This window comes from Coregonus lavaretus (genome assembly GCF_964263955.1).
Source record: "Coregonus lavaretus genome assembly, chromosome: 18".
NCBI classification, from domain to species: Eukaryota; Metazoa; Chordata; class Actinopteri; order Salmoniformes; family Salmonidae; genus Coregonus; species Coregonus lavaretus.
The window spans coordinates 345592-366548 of record NC_140005.1 but is presented as its reverse complement, the minus strand read 5'-3'; the positions used below and the strand labels follow the sequence as shown (position 1 = coordinate 366548).

The following is a 20957-nucleotide window of genomic DNA, read 5'->3' as shown; positions in this document are numbered from 1 at the left end:
TGCAAGAGAGAGATTTTTGCCATATGTGAGTATGGACACGGTGGTGTCCTGTGTGTTGTGTACTCACTAAGTTGTTGGTTACCCTATTGGTAACTTTGTTAGAAGCCATTTCTTTATGTGAGTGTGGATACTGTTGTGTCCTGTGTATTGTGTACGTACTTTATTGCTGATTACCCTGTTTAGTAGCTTTGTGTGTTTTTGGGAAAAGGGGAGTTTAAGCTAGTTGCCCTTGGGCGTACATTACCCGTAGGAAGAAATCTGTCTATAAACACCAGTTAGACCTGAGCGGACCACCCACTGTATTTTTGTATGGTAGCAGTAGCCTAGCGGTTCTTCAGGCAGGCTAGATCAGTTTAGGGGGTTTTACACTATTGTTTCATTTCTTGGGTCCTGCTCAGCCCTTTTTCCCAAACCTTTACCGTGTGTTTAGTAATAAACCATTTGTGTTTGACGGTAGTTCATGGTTGTTGTGTCACCTTTGTTCTCACTGCTCCATGCCACACTACTAATTTGCATAATTTATGTTACGGGTCTCATGTCCATCCACCCTAGACGTTTAGAGCCACGGGGTTCGTAACAGTCTGTCTAGTAGAGTAGTTCTGTCTGTCTAGTAGAGTAGTTCTGTCTGTCTGTCTAGTAGAGTAGTTCTGTCTGTCTGTCTGTCTGTCTGTCTAGTAGAGTAGTTCTGTCTGTCTGTCTGTCTAGTAGAGTAGTTCTGTCTGTCTGTCTAGTAGAGTAGTTCTGTCTGTCTGTCTGTCTGTCTGTCTAGTAGAGTAGTTCTGTCTGTCTGTCTGTCTAGTAGAGTAGTTCTGTCTGTCTGTCTAGTAGAGTAGTTCTGTCTGTCTGTCTAGTAGAGTAGTTCTGTCTGTCTGTCTGTCTGTCTAGTAGAGTAGTTCTGTCTGTCTGTCTAGTAGAGTAGTTCTGTATGTCTGTCTGTCTAGTAGAGTAGTTCTGTCTGTCTGTCTGTCTAGTAGAGTAGTTATGTCTGTCTGTCTGTCTGTCTAGTAGAGTAGTTCTGTCTGTCTGTCTGTCTAGTAGAGTAGTTCTGTCTGTCTCTCTGTCTAGTAGAGTAGTTCTGTCTGTCTGTCTGTCTAGTAGAGTAGTTCTGTCTGTCTGTCTGTCTAGTAGAGTATTTCTGTCTGTCTGTCTGTCTGTCTGTCTAGTAGAGTAGTTCTGTCTGTCTGTCTGTCTGTCTGTCTGTCTAGTAGAGTAGTTCTGTCTGTCTGTCTGTCTAGTAGAGTAGTTCTGTCTGTCTGTCTAGTAGAGTAGTTCTGTCTGTCTGTCTAGTAGAGTAGTTCTGTCTGTCTGTCTGTCTGTCTAGTAGAGTAGTTCTGTCTGTCTAGTAGAGTAGTTCTGTCTGTCTGTCTAGTAGAGTAGTTCTGTCTGTCTCTCTGTCTAGTAGAGTAGTTCTGTCTGTCTGTCTAGTAGAGTAGTTCTGTCTGTCTGTCTGTCTAGTAGAGTAGGTCTGTCTGTCTGTCTGTCTAGTAGAGTAGTTCTGTCTGTCTGTCTGTCTGTCTGTCTAGTAGAGTAGTTCTGTCTGTCTGTCTGTCTAGTAGAGTAGTTCTGTCTGTCTGTCTGTCTGTCTAGTAGAGTAGTTCTGTCTGTCTGTCTGTCTAGTAGAGTAGTTCTGTCTGTCTGTCTGTCTAGTAGAGTAGTTCTGTCTGTCTGTCTGTCTGTCTGTCTAGTAGAGTAGGTCTGTCTGTCTGTCTAGTAGAGTAGTTCTGTCTGTCTGTCTGTCTGTCTAGTAGAGTAGGTCTGTCTGTCTGTCTGTCTAGTAGAGTAGTTCAGTCTGTCTGTCTGTCTAGTAGAGTAGTTCTGTCTGTCTGTCTGTCTAGTAGAGTAGTTCTGTCTGTCTGTCTGTCTAGTAGAGTAGTTCTGTCTGTCTGTCTAGTAGAGTAGTTCTGTCTGTCTGTCTAGTAGAGTAGTTCTGTCTGTCTGTCTGTCTGTCTGTCTAGTAGAGTAGTTCTGTCTGTCTGTCTAGTAGAGTAGTTCTGTCTGTCTGTCTAGTAGAGTAGTTCTGTCTGTCTGTCTAGTAGAGTAGTTCTGTCTGTCTGTCTAGTAGAGTAGTTCTGTCTGTCTGTCTGTCTAGTAGAGTAGTTCTGTCTGTCTGTCTGTCTAGTAGAGTAGTTCTGTCTGTCTGTCTGTCTAGTAGAGTAGGTCTGTCCCTCTGTCTGTCCAGTTGAGTAGCCAGTGCCGGCTGCCTGAGCGTGGCTGGCCTGGGTGGCGTGGCCTGACCCCTTCCCCAGGGAAACAGGAAGAGGAAGTAGAACCTACCCTCTCCAGATCCTGGCGGAGATGAGTGAACAGCTGTAGGCGGCGGAGGAGGACATCATGCTCTCTCCTCGCCAGACTCTCCTCCTCCTCCTTCTGGGGGGTCAGTAGCGGCTGGCTGTGATTGGCTCGGCGCTTCAGCTTCCAGTACTGATACAGGAAGTCTACTGTTTCCGGGGGCAACTGCAGGTGATTGGCTACCTCCTTAAAGTCAACTAACTGGTAGAACTCTTCCTCCAGCTGCTGGAGTTTGATCTGACGGAGGTTCACCTCCTCCTGGGGGGTCGGGACGGGCGCTGGGGTCGGGAGGGGCGGAACTTCATCACCTCTAACTCTGTCACTCTTCCTCCACTTCTTGTCTCTGGCCCCCTCCTTTCCCTCCTCCCCCTCTCCGTCCTGTTCTCCCTCCAGACCGGAGTGTTTGGGGCAGAAGGCTTTGAACTTGACCTCGTCCTGCTCCGTCAGGATGGTGTTCATCTCCAGGCTGCTCTGTAAGGCACAGCTCACATGGAACGCTGTCCGACAGCTCTTTGCTGAACACTGAGGGAATACAGAGAGAGAGTTACAGCTCTTAGCTGAACACTGAGGGAATACAGAGAGAGAGTTACAGCTCTTAGCTGAACACTGAGGAAATACAGAGAGTTACAGCTCTCATCTGAACACTGAGGAAATACAGAGAGAGTTACAGCTCCTAGCTGAACACTGAGTTACAGTTCTTAGCTGAATACACAGAGAGGGAGAGTTATGGCTCTTAGCTGAACACTGAGGAAATACAGAGTTACAGTTCTTAGCTGAACACTGAGGGAATACAGAGAGAGAGTTACAGCTCTCATCTGAACACTGAGGAAATACAGAGAACACTGAGGGAATACAGAGTTACAGTTCTTAGCTGAACACTGACGGAATACAGAGAGAGTTACAGCTCTTAGCTGAACACTGAGGGAATACAGAGAGAGAGTTAAAGCTCTTAGCTGAACACTGAGGGAATACAGAGAGAGAGAGAGAGAGAGAGACAGCTCTTAGCTGAACACTGAGGGAATACAGAGAGCATTACAGCTCTTAGCTGAACACTGAGGGAATACAGAGAGAGAGAGAGAGAGAGAGAGACAGCTCTTAGCTGAACACTGAGGGAATACAGAGAGCATTACAGCTCTTAGCTGAACACTGAGGGAATACAGAGAGCAGTTACAGCTCTTAAATGAACACTGATTTAGAGATCTTAGCTGAAGACTGAGGGAACACAGAGAGTTACAGCTCTTAAATTAACACTGAAGGTATTAAGAGCGTGAGAGAGAGTTACCGCTCTTAGCTGAACACTGAAGGAATTAAGAGCGCGAGAGAGAGTTACCGCTCTTAGCTGAACACTGAAGGAATACAGAGAGTTACAGCTCTTAAATTAACACTGAAGGAATTAAGAGCGCGAGAGAGAGTTACAGCTCTTAGCAGAACACTGAGGGAATTTAGAGAGCGAGTTACAGCTCATAAATGAAGAATGATTTAGAGATCTTAGCTTAACACTGAGGGAACACAGAGAACTAAATATCTTAGCTGAAGACTGAGGGAATACAGAGAGAGAGTTACAGCTCATAGCTGAACACTGAGGGAATACAGAGAGTTACAGCTCTTAGCTGAACACTGAGGGAATACAGAGAGAGAGAGAGAGTTACAGCTCTTAGCAGAACACTGAGGGAATACAGAGAGAGAGAGAGAGTTACAGCTCTTAGCTGAACACTGAGGGAATACAGAGAGAGAGAGAGTTACAGTTCTTAGCTGAACACTGAGGGAAAACAGAGAGTTACAGCTCTTAGCTGAACACTGAGGGAATACAGAGAGAGAGTTACAGCTCTTAGCTGAACACTGAGGGAAAACAGAGAGAGAGAGAGAGTTACAGCTCTTAGCTGAACACTGAGGGAATACAGAGAGAGAGTTACAGCTCTTAGCTGAACACTGAGGGAATACAGAGAGAGAGTTACAGCTCTTAGCTGAACACTGAGGGAATACAGGGTTACCTCTCAGCTGAACACTGAGGGAATACAGAGTTACAGCTCTTAGCTGAACACTGAGGGAATACAGAGAGAGAGTTACAGCTCTTAGCTGAACACTGAGGGAATACAGAGAGAGAGTTACAGCTCTTAGCTGAACACTGAGGGAATACAGAGAGAGAGAGTTAAAGCTCTTAGCTGAACACTGAGGGAATACAGAGAGAGAGAGACAGCTCTTAGCTAAATACACTGAGGGAAAACAGAGAGCATTACAGCTCTTAGCTGAACACTGACGGAATACAGAGAGGGAGCATTAAAGCTCTTAGCTGAACACTGAGGGAATACAGAGAGCAGTTACAGCTCTTAAATGAACACTGATTTAGAGATCTTAGCTGAACACTGAGGGAATGCAGAGAGTTACAGCTCTTAGCTGAACACTGAGGAAAAACAGAGAGCATTACAGCTCTTAGCTGAACACTGAGGGAATACAGAGAGTTACAGCTCTTAAATTAACACTGAAGGTATTAAGAGCGTGAGAGAGAGTTACCGCTCTTAGCTGAACACTGAAGGAATACAGAGAGTTACAGCTCTTAAATTAACACTGAAGGAATTAAGAGCGCGAGAGAGAGTTACCGCTCTTAGCTGAACACTGAAGGAATACAGAGAGTTACAGCTCTTAAATTAACACTGAAGGAATTAAGAGCACGAGAGAGAGTTACAGCTCTTAGCAGAACACTGAGGGAATTTAGAGAGCGAGTTACAGCTCATAAATGAAGAATGATTTAGAGATCTTAGCTTAACACTGAGGGAACACAGAGAACTAAATATCTTAGCTGAAGACTGAGGGAATACAGAGAACATTACAGCTCATAGCTGAACACTGAGGGAATACAGAGAGTTACAGCTCTTAGCTGAACACTGAGGGAATACAGAGAGAGAGAGAGAGAGAGAGCGAGTTACAGCTCTTAGCTGAACACTGAGGGAATACAGAGAGAGAGAGAGAGTTACAGTTCTTAGCTGAACACTGAGGGAAAACAGAGAGTTACAGCTCTTAGCTGAACACTGAGGGAATACAGAGAGAGAGTTACAGCTCTTAGCTGAACACTGAGGGAAAACAGAGAGAGAGAGAGTTACAGCTCTTAGCTGAACACTGAGGGAATACAGAGAGAGAGTTACAGCTCTTAGCTGAACACTGAGGGAATACAGAGAGAGAGTTACAGCTCTTAGCTGAACACTGAGGGAAAGCAGAGAGAGAGTTACAGCTCTTAGCTGAACACTGAGGGAATACAGGGTTACCTCTCAGCTGAACACTGAGGGAATACAGAGAGTTACAGCTCTTAGCTGAACACTGAGGGAATACAGAGATACAGCTCTTAGCTGAACACTGAGGGAATACACAGAGAGAGAGTTACAGCTCTTAGCTGAACACTGAGGGAATACAGAGAGAGAGAGAGTTACAGCTCTTAGCTGAACACTGAGGGAATACAGAGAGAGAGAGAGTGCATTACAGCTGTTAGCTGAACACTTGAGGGAATACAGAGAGAGAGTTACAGTTCTTAGCTGAACACAGGGAATACAGAGAGAGAGAGCGAGTTACAGCTCTTAGCTGAAAACTGAGGGAATACAGAGAGAGAGAGTTAAAGCTCTTAGCTGAACACTGAGGGAATAAAGAGAGCTAAAGCTCTTAGCTGAACACTAAGGGAATACAGAGAGAGAGTTACAGCTCTTAGCAGAACACTGAGGGAATACAGAGAGAGTTACAGCTCTTAGCTGAACACTGAGGGAATACAGAGAGTGAGAGAGAGTTACAGCTCTTAGCTGAACACTGAGGGAAAACAGAGAGAGAGGGAGTTACAGCTCTTAGCTGAACACTGAGGGAATACAGGGTTACCTCTCAGCTGAACACTGAGGGAATACAGAGTTACAGCTCTTAGCTGAACACTGAGGGAATACAGAGAGAGAGTTACAGCTCTTAGCTGAACACTGAGGGAATACACAGAGAGAGAGAGTTACAGTTCTTAGCTGAACACTGAGGCAATACAGAGAGAGAGAGAGAGAGTAACAGCTCTTAGCTGAACACTGAGGGAATACAGAGAGTTACAGCTCTTAGCAGAACACTGAGGAAATACAGAGAGAGAGAGAGAGAGAGTTACAGCTCTTAGCTGAACACTGAGGGAATACAGAGAGAGAGAGTTACAGCACTTAGCAGAACACTGAGGTAATACAGAGAGAGAGAGTTACAGCTCTTAGCTGAACACTGGGGGAATACAGAGAGTTACAGCTCCTAGCTGAACACTGAGGGAATACAGAGAGAGAGAGAGAGTTACAGTTCTTAGCTGAACACTGAGGGAATACAGAGAGTTACAGCTCTTAGCTGAACACTGAGGGAATACAGTGAGAGTTACAGCTCCTAGCAGAACACTGAGGGAATACAGAGAGAGAGAGTTACAGCTCTTAGCAGAACACTGAGGGAATACAGAGAGAGAGAGAGAGTTACAGCTCTTAGCAGAACACTGAGGGAATACAGAGAGAGAGAGAGTTACAGCTCTTAGCAGAACACTGAGGGAATACAGAGAGAGAGAGTTACAGCTCTTAGCAGAACACTGAGGGAATACAGAGAGAGAGAGTTACAGCTCTTATCAGAACACTGAGGGAATACAGAGAGAGAGAGAGTTACAGCTCTTAGCAGAACACTGAGGGAATACAGAGAGAGAGAGAGTTACAGCTCTTAGCAGAACACTGAGGGAATACAGAGAGAGAGAGTTACAGCTCTTAGCAGAACACTGAGGGAATACAGACAGCTACAGCTCTTAGCAGAACACTGAGGGAATACAGAGAGAGAGAGAGTTACAGCTCCTAGCAGAACACTGAGGGAATACAGAGAGAGAGAGAGTTACAGCTCTTAGCAGAACACTGAGGGAATACAGAGAGAGAGAGAGTTACAGCTCCTAGCTGAACACTGAGGGAATACAGAGAGAGAGAGAGTTACAGCTCTTAGCAGAACACTGAGGGAATACAGAGAGAGAGAGAGTTACAGCTCTTAGCAGAACACTGAGGGAATACAGAGAGAGAGAGAGTTACAGCTCATATCAGAACACTGAGGGAATACAGACAGCTACAGCTCTTAGCAGAACACTGAGGGAATACAGAGAGAGAGAGAGTTACAGCTCTTAGCAGAACACTGAGGGAATACAGAGAGAGAGAGTTACAGCTCTTAGCAGAACACTGAGGGAATACAGACAGCTACAGCTCTTAGCAGAACACTGAGGGAATACAGAGAGAGAGAGAGTTACAGCTCCTAGCAGAACACGGAGGGAATACAGAGAGAGAGAGTTACAGCTCTTAGCAGAACACTGAGGGAATACAGAGAGAGAGAGAGTTACAGCTCTTAGCAGAACACTGAGGGAATACAGAGAGAGAGAGTTACAGCTCTTAGCAGAACACTGAGGGAATACAGACAGCTACAGCTCTTAGCAGAACACTGAGGGAATACAGACAGCTACAGCTCTTAGCAGAACACTGAGGGAATACAGAGAGAGAGAGAGTTACAGCTCTTAGCAGAACACTGAGGGAATACAGAGAGAGAGAGAGTTACAGCTCTTAGCAGAACACTGAGGGAATACAGAGAGAGAGTTACAGCTCTTAGCAGAACACTGAGGGAATACAGAGAGAGAGTTACAGCTCTTAGCAGAACACTGAGGGAATACAGAGAGAGTTACAGCTCTTAGCTGAACACTGAGGGAATACAGAGAGTGAGAGAGAGTTACAGCTCTTAGCTGAACACTGAAGGAAAACAGAGAGAGAGGGAGTTACAGCTCTTAGCTGAACACTGAGGGAATACAAGGTTACCTCTCAGCTGAACACTGAGGGAATACAGAGGTACAGCTCTTAGCTGAACACTGAGGGAATACAGAGAGAGAGTTACAGCTCTTAGCTGAACACTGAGGGAATACACAGAGAGAGAGAGTTACAGTTCTTAGCTGAACACTGAGGCAATACAGAGAGAGAGAGAGAGAGTAACAGCTCTTAGCTGAACACTGAGGGAATACAGAGAGTTACAGCTCTTAGCAGAACACTGAGGAAATACAGAGAGAGAGAGAGAGAGAGAGTTACAGCTCTTAGCTGAACACTGAGGGAATACAGAGAGAGAGAGAGTTACAGCACTTAGCAGAACACTGAGGTAATACAGAGAGAGAGAGTTACAGCTCTTAGCTGAACACTGGGGGAATAAAGAGAGTTACAGCTCTTAGCAGAACACTGAGGGAATACAGAGAGAAATAGAGAGTTACAGCTCTTAGCTGAACACTGAGGCAATACAGAGAGAGAGAGTTACAGCTCCTAGCTGAACACTGAGGGAATACAGAGAGAGAGAGAGAGTTACAGTTCTTAGCTGAACACTGAGGGAATACAGAGAGAGAGAGAGTTACAGCTCCTAGCAGAACACTGAGGGAATACAGAGAGAGAGTTACAGCTCTTAGCAGAACACTGAGGGAATACAGAGAGAGTTACAGCTCTTAGCAGAACACTGAGGGAATACAGAGAGAGAGAGAGTTACAGCTCTTAGCAGAACACTGAGGGAATACAGAGAGTTACAGCTCTTAGCAGAACACTGAGGGAATACAGAGAGAGAGAGAGTTACAGCTCTTAGCAGAACACTGAGGGAATACAGAGAGAGAGAGAGTTACAGCTCTTAGCAGAACACTGAGGGAATACAGACAGCTACAGCTCTTAGCAGAACACTGAGGGAATACAGAGAGAGAGAGAGTTACAGCTCCTAGCAGAACACTGAGGGAATACAGAGAGAGAGAGAGTTACAGCTCTTAGCAGAACACTGAGGGAATACAGAGAGAGAGAGAGTTACAGCTCCTAGCTGAACACTGAGGGAATACAGAGAGAGAGAGAGTTACAGCTCTTAGCAGAACACTGAGGGAATACAGAGAGAGAGAGAGTTACAGCTCTTAGCTGAACACTGAGGGAATACAGAGAGAGAGAGAGTGCATTACAGCTGTTAGCTGAACACTTGAGGGAATACAGAGAGAGAGTTACAGTTCTTAGCTGAACACAGGGAATACAGAGAGAGAGAGCGAGTTACAGCTCTTAGCTGAAAACTGAGGGAATACAGAGAGAGAGAGTTAAAGCTCTTAGCTGAACACTGAGGGAATAAAGAGAGCTAAAGCTCTTAGCTGAACACTAAGGGAATACAGAGAGAGAGTTACAGCTCTTAGCAGAACACTGAGGGAATACAGAGAGAGTTACAGCTCTTAGCTGAACACTGAGGGAATACAGAGAGTGAGAGAGAGTTACAGCTCTTAGCTGAACACTGAGGGAAAACAGAGAGAGAGGGAGTTACAGCTCTTAGCTGAACACTGAGGGAATACAGGGTTACCTCTCAGCTGAACACTGAGGGAATACAGAGTTACAGCTCTTAGCTGAACACTGAGGGAATACAGAGAGAGAGTTACAGCTCTTAGCTGAACACTGAGGGAATACACAGAGAGAGAGAGTTACAGTTCTTAGCTGAACACTGAGGCAATACAGAGAGAGAGAGAGAGAGTAACAGCTCTTAGCTGAACACTGAGGGAATACAGAGAGTTACAGCTCTTAGCAGAACACTGAGGAAATACAGAGAGAGAGAGAGAGAGAGTTACAGCTCTTAGCTGAACACTGAGGGAATACAGAGAGAGAGAGTTACAGCACTTAGCAGAACACTGAGGTAATACAGAGAGAGAGAGTTACAGCTCTTAGCTGAACACTGGGGGAATACAGAGAGTTACAGCTCCTAGCTGAACACTGAGGGAATACAGAGAGAGAGAGAGAGAGTTACAGTTCTTAGCTGAACACTGAGGGAATACAGAGAGTTACAGCTCTTAGCTGAACACTGAGGGAATACAGTGAGAGTTACAGCTCCTAGCAGAACACTGAGGGAATACAGAGAGAGAGAGAGAGTTACAGCTCTTAGCAGAACACTGAGGGAATACAGAGAGAGAGAGAGAGTTACAGCTCTTAGCAGAACACTGAGGGAATACAGAGAGAGAGAGAGTTACAGCTCTTAGCAGAACACTGAGGGAATACAGAGAGAGAGAGAGTTACAGCTCTTAGCAGAACACTGAGGGAATACAGAGAGAGAGAGTTACAGCTCTTATCAGAACACTGAGGGAATACAGAGAGAGAGAGAGTTACAGCTCTTAGCAGAACACTGAGGGAATACAGAGAGAGAGAGAGTTACAGCTCTTAGCAGAACACTGAGGGAATACAGAGAGAGAGAGTTACAGCTCTTAGCAGAACACTGAGGGAATACAGACAGCTACAGCTCTTAGCAGAACACTGAGGAAATACAGAGAGAGAGAGAGTTACAGCTCCTAGCAGAACACTGAGGGAATACAGAGAGAGAGAGAGTTACAGCTCTTAGCAGAACACTGAGGGAATACAGAGAGAGAGAGAGAGTTACAGCTCCTAGCTGAACACTGAGGGAATACAGAGAGAGAGAGAGTTACAGCTCTTAGCAGAACACTGAGGGAATACAGAGAGAGAGAGAGTTACAGCTCTTAGCAGAACACTGAGGGAATACAGAGAGAGAGAGAGTTACAGCTCATATCAGAACACTGAGGGAATACAGACAGCTACAGCTCTTAGCAGAACACTGAGGGAATACAGAGAGAGAGAGAGTTACAGCTCTTAGCAGAACACTGAGGGAATACAGAGAGAGAGAGTTACAGCTCTTAGCAGAACACTGAGGGAATACAGACAGCTACAGCTCTTAGCAGAACACTGAGGGAATACAGAGAGAGAGAGAGTTACAGCTCCTAGCAGAACACGGAGGGAATACAGAGAGAGAGAGTTACAGCTCTTAGCAGAACACTGAGGGAATACAGAGAGAGAGAGAGTTACAGCTCTTAGCAGAACACTGAGGGAATACAGAGAGAGAGAGAGTTACAGCTCTTAGCAGAACACTGAGGGAATACAGAGAGAGAGTTACAGCTCTTAGCAGAACACTGAGGGAATACAGAGAGAGAGTTACAGCTCTTAGCAGAACACTGAGGGAATACAGAGAGAGTTACAGCTCTTAGCTGAACACTGAGGGAATACAGAGAGTGAGAGAGAGTTACAGCTCTTAGCTGAACACTGAAGGAAAACAGAGAGAGAGGGAGTTACAGCTCTTAGCTGAACACTGAGGGAATACAAGGTTACCTCTCAGCTGAACACTGAGGGAATACAGAGGTACAGCTCTTAGCTGAACACTGAGGGAATACAGAGAGAGAGTTACAGCTCTTAGCTGAACACTGAGGGAATACACAGAGAGAGAGAGTTACAGTTCTTAGCTGAACACTGAGGCAATACAGAGAGAGAGAGAGAGAGTAACAGCTCTTAGCTGAACACTGAGGGAATACAGAGAGTTACAGCTCTTAGCAGAACACTGAGGAAATACAGAGAGAGAGAGAGAGAGAGAGTTACAGCTCTTAGCTGAACACTGAGGGAATACAGAGAGAGAGAGAGTTACAGCACTTAGCAGAACACTGAGGTAATACAGAGAGAGAGAGTTACAGCTCTTAGCTGAACACTGGGGGAATACAGAGAGTTACAGCTCTTAGCAGAACACTGAGGGAATACAGAGAGAAATAGAGAGTTACAGCTCTTAGCTGAACACTGAGGCAATACAGAGAGAGAGAGAGTTACAGCTCCTAGCTGAACACTGAGGGAATACAGAGAGAGAGAGAGAGTTACAGTTCTTAGCTGAACACTGAGGGAATACAGAGAGAGAGAGAGTTACAGCTCCTAGCAGAACACTGAGGGAATACAGAGAGAGAGTTACAGCTCTTAGCAGAACACTGAGGGAATACAGAGAGAGTTACAGCTCTTAGCAGAACACTGAGGGAATACAGAGAGAGAGAGAGTTACAGCTCTTAGCAGAACACTGAGGGAATACAGAGAGTTACAGCTCTTAGCAGAACACTGAGGGAATACAGAGAGAGAGAGAGTTACAGCTCTTAGCAGAACACTGAGGGAATACAGAGAGAGAGAGAGTTACAGCTCTTAGCAGAACACTGAGGGAATACAGACAGCTACAGCTCTTAGCAGAACACTGAGGGAATACAGAGAGAGAGAGAGTTACAGCTCCTAGCAGAACACTGAGGGAATACAGAGAGAGAGAGAGTTACAGCTCTTAGCAGAACACTGAGGGAATACAGAGAGAGAGAGAGTTACAGCTCCTAGCTGAACACTGAGGGAATACAGAGAGAGAGAGAGTTACAGCTCTTAGCAGAACACTGAGGGAATACAGAGAGAGAGAGAGTTACAGCTCTTAGCAGAACACTGAGGGAATACAGACAGCTACAGCTCTTAGCAGAACACTGAGGGAATACAGAGAGAGAGAGAGTTACAGCTCCTAGCAGAACACGGAGGGAATACAGAGAGAGAGAGAGTTACAGCTCTTAGCAGAACACTGAGGGAATACAGAGAGAGAGAGAGTTACAGCTCTTAGCAGAACACTGAGGGAATACAGAGAGAGAGAGTTACAGCTCTTAGCAGAACACTGAGGGAATACAGACAGCTACAGCTCTTAGCAGAACACTGAGGGAATACAGACAGCTACAGCTCTTAGCAGAACACTGAGGGAATACAGAGAGAGAGAGAGTTACAGCTCTTAGCAGAACACTGAGGGAATACAGAGAGAGAGAGAGTTACAGCTCTTAGCAGAACACTGAGGGAATACAGAGAGAGAGTTACAGCTCTTAGCAGAACACTGAGGGAATACAGAGAGAGAGTTACAGCTCTTAGCAGAACACTGAGGGAATACAGAGAGAGTTACAGCTCTTAGCTGAACACTGAGGGAATACAGAGAGTGAGAGAGAGTTACAGCTCTTAGCTGAACACTGAGGGAAAACAGAGAGAGAGGGAGTTACAGCTCTTAGCTGAACACTGAGGGAATACAAGGTTACCTCTCAGCTGAACACTGAGGGAATACAGAGAGAGAGGTACAGCTCTTAGCTGACCACTGAGGGAATACACAGAGAGAGAGAGTTACAGTTCTTAGCTGAACACTGAGGCAATACAGAGAGAGAGAGAGAGAGTAACAGCTCTTAGCTGAACACTGAGGGAATACAGAGAGTTACAGCTCTTAGCAGAACACTGAGGAAATACAGAGAGAGAGAGAGAGAGAGAGAGTTACAGCTCTTAGCTGAACACTGAGGGAATACAGAGAGAGAGAGTTACAGCACTTAGCAGAACACTGAGGTAATACAGAGAGAGAGAGTTACAGCTCTTAGCTGAACACTGGGGGAATAAAGAGAGTTACAGCTCTTAGCAGAACACTGAGGGAATACAGAGAGAGAGAGAGTTACAGCTCTTAGCAGAACACTGAGGGAATACAGAGAGAGAGAGAGTTACAGCTCATATCAGAACACTGAGGGAATACAGACAGCTACAGCTCTTAGCAGAACACTGAGGGAATACAGAGAGAGAGAGAGTTACAGCTCTTAGCAGAACACTGAGGGAATACAGAGAGAGAGAGTTACAGCTCTTAGCAGAACACTGAGGGAATACAGACAGCTACAGCTCTTAGCAGAACACTGAGGGAATACAGAGAGAGAGAGAGTTACAGCTCCTAGCAGAACACGGAGGGAATACAGAGAGAGAGAGTTACAGCTCTTAGCAGAACACTGAGGGAATACAGAGAGAGTTACAGCTCTTAGCAGAACACTGAGGGAATACAGAGAGAGAGAGAGTTACAGCTCTTAGCAGAACACTGAGGGAATACAGACAGCTACAGCTCTTAGCAGAACACTGAGGGAATACAGACAGCTACAGCTCTTAGCAGAACACTGAGGGAATACAGAGAGAGAGAGAGAGTTACAGCTCTTAGCTGAACACTGAAGGAAAACAGAGAGAGAGGGAGTTACAGCTCTTAGCTGAACACTGAGGGAATACAAGGTTACCTCTCAGCTGAACACTGAGGGAATACAGAGGTACAGCTCTTAGCTGAACACTGAGGGAATACAGAGAGAGAGTTACAGCTCTTAGCTGAACACTGAGGGAATACACAGAGAGAGAGAGTTACAGTTCTTAGCTGAACACTGAGGCAATACAGAGAGAGAGAGAGAGAGTAACAGCTCTTAGCTGAACACTGAGGGAATACAGAGAGTTACAGCTCTTAGCAGAACACTGAGGAAATACAGAGAGAGAGAGAGAGAGAGAGAGAGTTACAGCTCTTAGCTGAACACTGAGGGAATACAGAGAGAGAGAGAGTTACAGCACTTAGCAGAACACTGAGGTAATACAGAGAGAGAGAGTTACAGCTCTTAGCTGAACACTGGGGGAATACAGAGAGTTACAGCTCTTAGCAGAACACTGAGGGAATACAGAGAGAAATAGAGAGTTACAGCTCTTAGCTGAACACTGAGGCAATACAGAGAGAGAGAGAGTTACAGCTCCTAGCTGAACACTGAGGGAATACAGAGAGAGAGAGAGAGTTACAGTTCTTAGCTGAACACTGAGGGAATACAGAGAGAGAGAGAGTTACAGCTCCTAGCAGAACACTGAGGGAATACAGAGAGAGAGTTACAGCTCTTAGCAGAACACTGAGGGAATACAGAGAGAGTTACAGCTCTTAGCAGAACACTGAGGGAATACAGAGAGAGAGAGAGTTACAGCTCTTAGCAGAACACTGAGGGAATACAGAGAGTTACAGCTCTTAGCAGAACACTGAGGGAATACAGAGAGAGAGAGAGTTACAGCTCTTAGCAGAACACTGAGGGAATACAGAGAGAGAGAGAGAGTTACAGCTCTTAGCAGAACACTGAGGGAATACAGACAGCTACAGCTCTTAGCAGAACACTGAGGGAATACAGAGAGAGAGAGAGTTACAGCTCCTAGCAGAACACTGAGGGAATACAGAGAGAGAGAGAGTTACAGCTCTTAGCAGAACACTGAGGGAATACAGAGAGAGAGAGAGTTACAGCTCCTAGCTGAACACTGAGGGAATACAGAGAGAGAGAGAGTTACAGCTCTTAGCAGAACACTGAGGGAATACAGAGAGAGAGAGAGTTACAGCTCTTAGCAGAACACTGAGGGAATACAGACAGCTACAGCTCTTAGCAGAACACTGAGGGAATACAGAGAGAGAGAGAGTTACAGCTCCTAGCAGAACACGGAGGGAATACAGAGAGAGAGAGAGTTACAGCTCTTAGCAGAACACTGAGGGAATACAGAGAGAGAGAGAGTTACAGCTCTTAGCAGAACACTGAGGGAATACAGAGAGAGAGAGTTACAGCTCTTAGCAGAACACTGAGGGAATACAGACAGCTACAGCTCTTAGCAGAACACTGAGGGAATACAGACAGCTACAGCTCTTAGCAGAACACTGAGGGAATACAGAGAGAGAGAGAGTTACAGCTCTTAGCAGAACACTGAGGGAATACAGAGAGAGAGAGAGTTACAGCTCTTAGCAGAACACTGAGGGAATACAGAGAGAGAGTTACAGCTCTTAGCAGAACACTGAGGGAATACAGAGAGAGAGTTACAGCTCTTAGCAGAACACTGAGGGAATACAGAGAGAGTTACAGCTCTTAGCTGAACACTGAGGGAATACAGAGAGTGAGAGAGAGTTACAGCTCTTAGCTGAACACTGAGGGAAAACAGAGAGAGAGGGAGTTACAGCTCTTAGCTGAACACTGAGGGAATACAAGGTTACCTCTCAGCTGAACACTGAGGGAATACAGAGGTACAGCTCTTAGCTGAACACTGAGGGAATACAGAGAGAGAGTTACAGCTCTTAGCTGAACACTGAGGGAATACACAGAGAGAGAGAGTTACAGTTCTTAGCTGAACACTGAGGCAATACAGAGAGAGAGAGAGAGAGTAACAGCTCTTAGCTGAACACTGAGGGAATACAGAGAGTTACAGCTCTTAGCAGAACACTGAGGAAATACAGAGAGAGAGAGAGAGAGAGAGAGTTACAGCTCTTAGCTGAACACTGAGGGAATACAGAGAGAGAGAGTTACAGCACTTAGCAGAACACTGAGGTAATACAGAGAGAGAGAGTTACAGCTCTTAGCTGAACACTGGGGGAATAAAGAGAGTTACAGCTCTTAGCAGAACACTGAGGGAATACAGAGAGAGAGAGAGTTACAGCTCTTAGCAGAACACTGAGGGAATACAGAGAGAGAGAGAGTTACAGCTCATATCAGAACACTGAGGGAATACAGACAGCTACAGCTCTTAGCAGAACACTGAGGGAATACAGAGAGAGAGAGAGTTACAGCTCTTAGCAGAACACTGAGGGAATACAGAGAGAGAGAGTTACAGCTCTTAGCAGAACACTGAGGGAATACAGACAGCTACAGCTCTTAGCAGAACACTGAGGGAATACAGAGAGAGAGAGAGTTACAGCTCCTAGCAGAACACGGAGGGAATACAGAGAGAGAGAGTTACAGCTCTTAGCAGAACACTGAGGGAATACAGAGAGAGTTACAGCTCTTAGCAGAACACTGAGGGAATACAGAGAGAGAGAGAGTTACAGCTCTTAGCAGAACACTGAGGGAATACAGACAGCTACAGCTCTTAGCAGAACACTGAGGGAATACAGACAGCTACAGCTCTTAGCAGAACACTGAGGGAATACAGAGAGAGAGAGAGTTACAGCTCTTAGCAGAACACTGAGGGAATACAGAGAGAGAGAGAGTTACAGCTCTTAGCAGAACACTGAGGGAATACAGAGAGAGAGTTACAGCTCTTAGCAGAACACTGAGGGAATACAGAGAGAGAGTTACAGCTCTTAGCAGAACACTGAGGGAATACAGAGAGAGTTACAGCTCTTAGCTGAACACTGAGGGAATACAGAGAGTGAGAGAGAGTTACAGCTCTTAGCTGAACACTGAAGGAAAACAGAGAGAGAGGGAGTTACAGCTCTTAGCTGAACACTGAGGGAATACAAGGTTACCTCTCAGCTGAACACTGAGGGAATACAGAGGTACAGCTCTTAGCTGAACACTGAGGGAATACAGAGAGAGAGTTACAGCTCTTAGCTGAACACTGAGGGAATACACAGAGAGAGAGAGTTACAGTTCTTAGCTGAACACTGAGGCAATACAGAGAGAGAGAGAGAGAGTAACAGCTCTTAGCTGAACACTGAGGGAATACAGAGAGTTACAGCTCTTAGCAGAACACTGAGGAAATACAGAGAGAGAGAGAGAGAGAGAGAGTTACAGCTCTTAGCTGAACACTGAGGGAATACAGAGAGAGAGAGAGTTACAGCACTTAGCAGAACACTGAGGTAATACAGAGAGAGAGAGTTACAGCTCTTAGCTGAACACTGGGGGAATACAGAGAGTTACAGCTCTTAGCAGAACACTGAGGGAATACAGAGAGAAATAGAGAGTTACAGCTCTTAGCTGAACACTGAGGCAATACAGAGAGAGAGAGAGTTACAGCTCCTAGCTGAACACTGAGGGAATACAGAGAGAGAGAGAGAGTTACAGTTCTTAGCTGAACACTGAGGGAATACAGAGAGAGAGAGAGTTACAGCTCCTAGCAGAACACTGAGGGAATACAGAGAGAGAGTTACAGCTCTTAGCAGAACACTGAGGGAATACACAGAGAGTTACAGCTCTTAGCAGAACACTGAGGGAATACAGAGAGAGAGAGAGTTACAGCTCTTAGCAGAACACTGAGGGAATACAGAGAGTTACAGCTCTTAGCAGAACACTGAGGGAATACAGAGAGAGAGAGAGTTACAGCTCTTAGCAGAACACTGAGGGAATACAGAGAGAGAGAGAGTTACAGCTCTTAGCAGAACACTGAGGGAATACAGACAGCTACAGCTCTTAGCAGAACACTGAGGGAATACAGAGAGAGAGAGAGTTACAGCTCCTAGCAGAACACTGAGGGAATACAGAGAGAGAGAGTTACAGCTCTTAGCAGAACACTGAGGGAATACAGAGAGAGAGAGAGAGTTACAGCTCCTAGCTGAACACTGAGGGAATACAGAGAGAGAGAGAGTTACAGCTCTTAGCAGAACACTGAGGGAATACAGAGAGAGAGTTACAGCTCTTAGCAGAACACTGAGGGAATACAGACAGCTACAGCTCTTAGCAGAACACTGAGGGAATACAGAGAGAGAGAGAGTTACAGCTCCTAGCAGAACACGGAGGGAATACAGAGAGAGAGAGTTACAGCTCTTAGCAGAACACTGAGGGAATACAGAGAGAGAGAGAGTTACAGCTCTTAGCAGAACACTGAGGGAATACAGAGAGAGAGAGTTACAGCTCTTAGCAGAACACTGAGGGAATACAGACAGCTACAGCTCTTAGCAGAACACTGAGGGAATACAGACAGCTACAGCTCTTAGCAGAACACTGAGGGAATACAGAGAGAGAGAGAGTTACAGCTCTTAGCAGAACACTGAGGGAATACAGAGAGAGAGAGAGTTACAGCTCTTAGCAGAACACTGAGGGAATACAGAGAGAGAGTTACAGCTCTTAGCAGAACACTGAGGGAATACAGAGAGAGAGTTACAGCTCTTAGCAGAACACTGAGGGAATACAGAGAGAGTTACAGCTCTTAGCTGAACACTGAGGGAATACAGAGAGTGAGAGAGAGTTACAGCTCTTAGCTGAACACTGAGGGAAAACAGAGAGAGAGGGAGTTACAGCTCTTAGCTGAACACTGAGGGAATACAAGGTTACCTCTCAGCTGAACACTGAGGGAATACAGAGGTACAGCTCTTAGCTGAACACTGAGGGAATACAGAGAGAGAGTTACAGCTCTTAGCTGAACACTGAGGGAATACACAGAGAGAGAGAGTTACAGTTCTTAGCTGAACACTGAGGCAATACAGAGAGAGAGAGAGAGAGTAACAGCTCTTAGCTGAACACTGAGGGAATACAGAGAGTTACAGCTCTTAGCAGAACACTGAGGAAATACAGAGAGAGAGAGAGAGAGAGAGTTACAGCTCTTAGCTGAACACTGAGGGAATACAGAGAGAGAGAGTTACAGCACTTAGCAGAACACTGAGGTAATACAGAGAGAGAGAGTTACAGCTCTTAGCTGAACACTGGGGGAATAAAGAGAGTTACAGCTCTTAGCAGAACACTGAGGGAATACAGAGAGAAATAGAGAGTTACAGCTCTTAGCTGAACACTGAGGCAATACAGAGAGAGAGAGAGTTACAGCTCCTAGCTGAACACTGAGGGAATACAGAGAGAGAGAGAGTTACAGTTCTTAGCTGAACACTGAGGGAATACAGAGAGAGAGAGAGTTACAGCTCCTAGCAGAACACTGAGGGAATACAGAGAGAGAGTTACAGCTCTTAGCAGAACACTGAGGGAATACAGAGAGAGTTACAGCTCTTAGCAGAACACTGAGGGAATACAGAGAGAGAGAGAGTTACAGCTCTTAGCAGAACACTGAGGGAATACAGAGAGAGAGTTACAGCTCTTAGCAGAACACTGAGGGAATACAGAGAGAGAGAGAGTTACAGCTCCTAGCAGAACACTGAGGGAATACAGAGAGAGAGAGTTACAGCTCTTAGCAGAACACTGAGGGAATACAGAGAGAGAGAGAGTTACAGCTCTTAGCAGAACACTGAGGGAATACAGAGAGTTACAGCTCTTAGCAGAACACTGAGGGAATACAGAGAGAGAGAGAGTTACAGCTCTTAGCAGAACACTGAGGGAATACAGAGAGAGAGAGTTACAGCTCCTAGCAGAACACTGAGGGAATACAGAGAGAGAGAGAGTTACAGCTCTTAGCAGAACACTGAGGGAATACAGAGAGAGAGAGAGTTACAGCTCTTAGCAGAACACTGAGGGAATACAGAGAGAGAGAGTTACAGCTCTTAGCTGAACACTGAGGGAATACAGAGAGAGAGAGAGTTACAGCTCTTAGCAGAACACTGAGGGAATACAGAGAGTTACAGCTCTTAGAAGAACACTGAGGGAATACAGAGAGAGAGAGAGAGTTACAGCTCTTAGCAGAACACTGAGGGAATACAGAGAGAGAGAGAGTTACAGCTCCTAGCAGAACACTGAGGGAATACAGAGAGAGAGAGAGTTACAGCTCCTAGCTGAACACTGAGGGAATACAGAGAGTTACAGCTCTTAGCAGAACACTGAGGGAATACAGAGAGAGAGAGAGTTACAGCTCCTAGCAGAACACTGAGGGAATACAGACAGCTACAGCTCTTAGCAGAACACTGAGGGAATACAGAGAGAGAGAGAGTTACAGCTCTTATCAGAACACTGAGGGAATACAGAGAGAGAGAGAGTTACAGCTCTTAGCAGAACACTGAGGGAATACAGAGAGTTACAGCTCTTAGCAGAACACTGAGGGAATACAGAGAGAGAGAGAGTTACAGCTCTTAGCAGAACACTGAGGGAATACAGAGAGAGAGTTACAGCTCCTAGCAGAACACTGAGGGAATACAGAGAGAGAGAGAGTTACAGCTCTTAGCAGAACACTGAGGGAATACAGACAGCTACAGCTCTTAGCAGAACACTGAGGGAATACAGAGAGTTACAGCTCTTAGCAGAACACTGAGGGAATACAGAGAGAGAGAGTTACAGCTCTTAGCAGAACACTGAGGGAATACAGAGAGTTACAGCTCTTAGCAGAACACTGAGGGAATACAGAGAGAGAGAGAGTTACAGCTCTTAGCAGAACACTGAGGGAATACAGAGAGAGAGTTACAGCTCCTAGCAGAACACTGAGGGA

General features: G+C 45.6%; 1 protein-coding gene across 2 annotated transcripts in view; it reads right to left on the bottom strand.

Moving 5' to 3' along the window:
- LOC311146035 (uncharacterized protein) overlaps positions 1 to 20957 on the bottom strand; it is a 120639-nt gene that overhangs the window by 19735 nt on the left and 79947 nt on the right. For both annotated transcript variants that reach the window (XM_084182477.1, XM_084182476.1), the window contains exon 9: positions 2275 to 2811. In XM_084182477.1, the coding sequence (XP_084038603.1) occupies positions 2275 to 2811 (537 nt within the window). The remainder of the gene's footprint in view (positions 1 to 2274; positions 2812 to 20957) is intronic.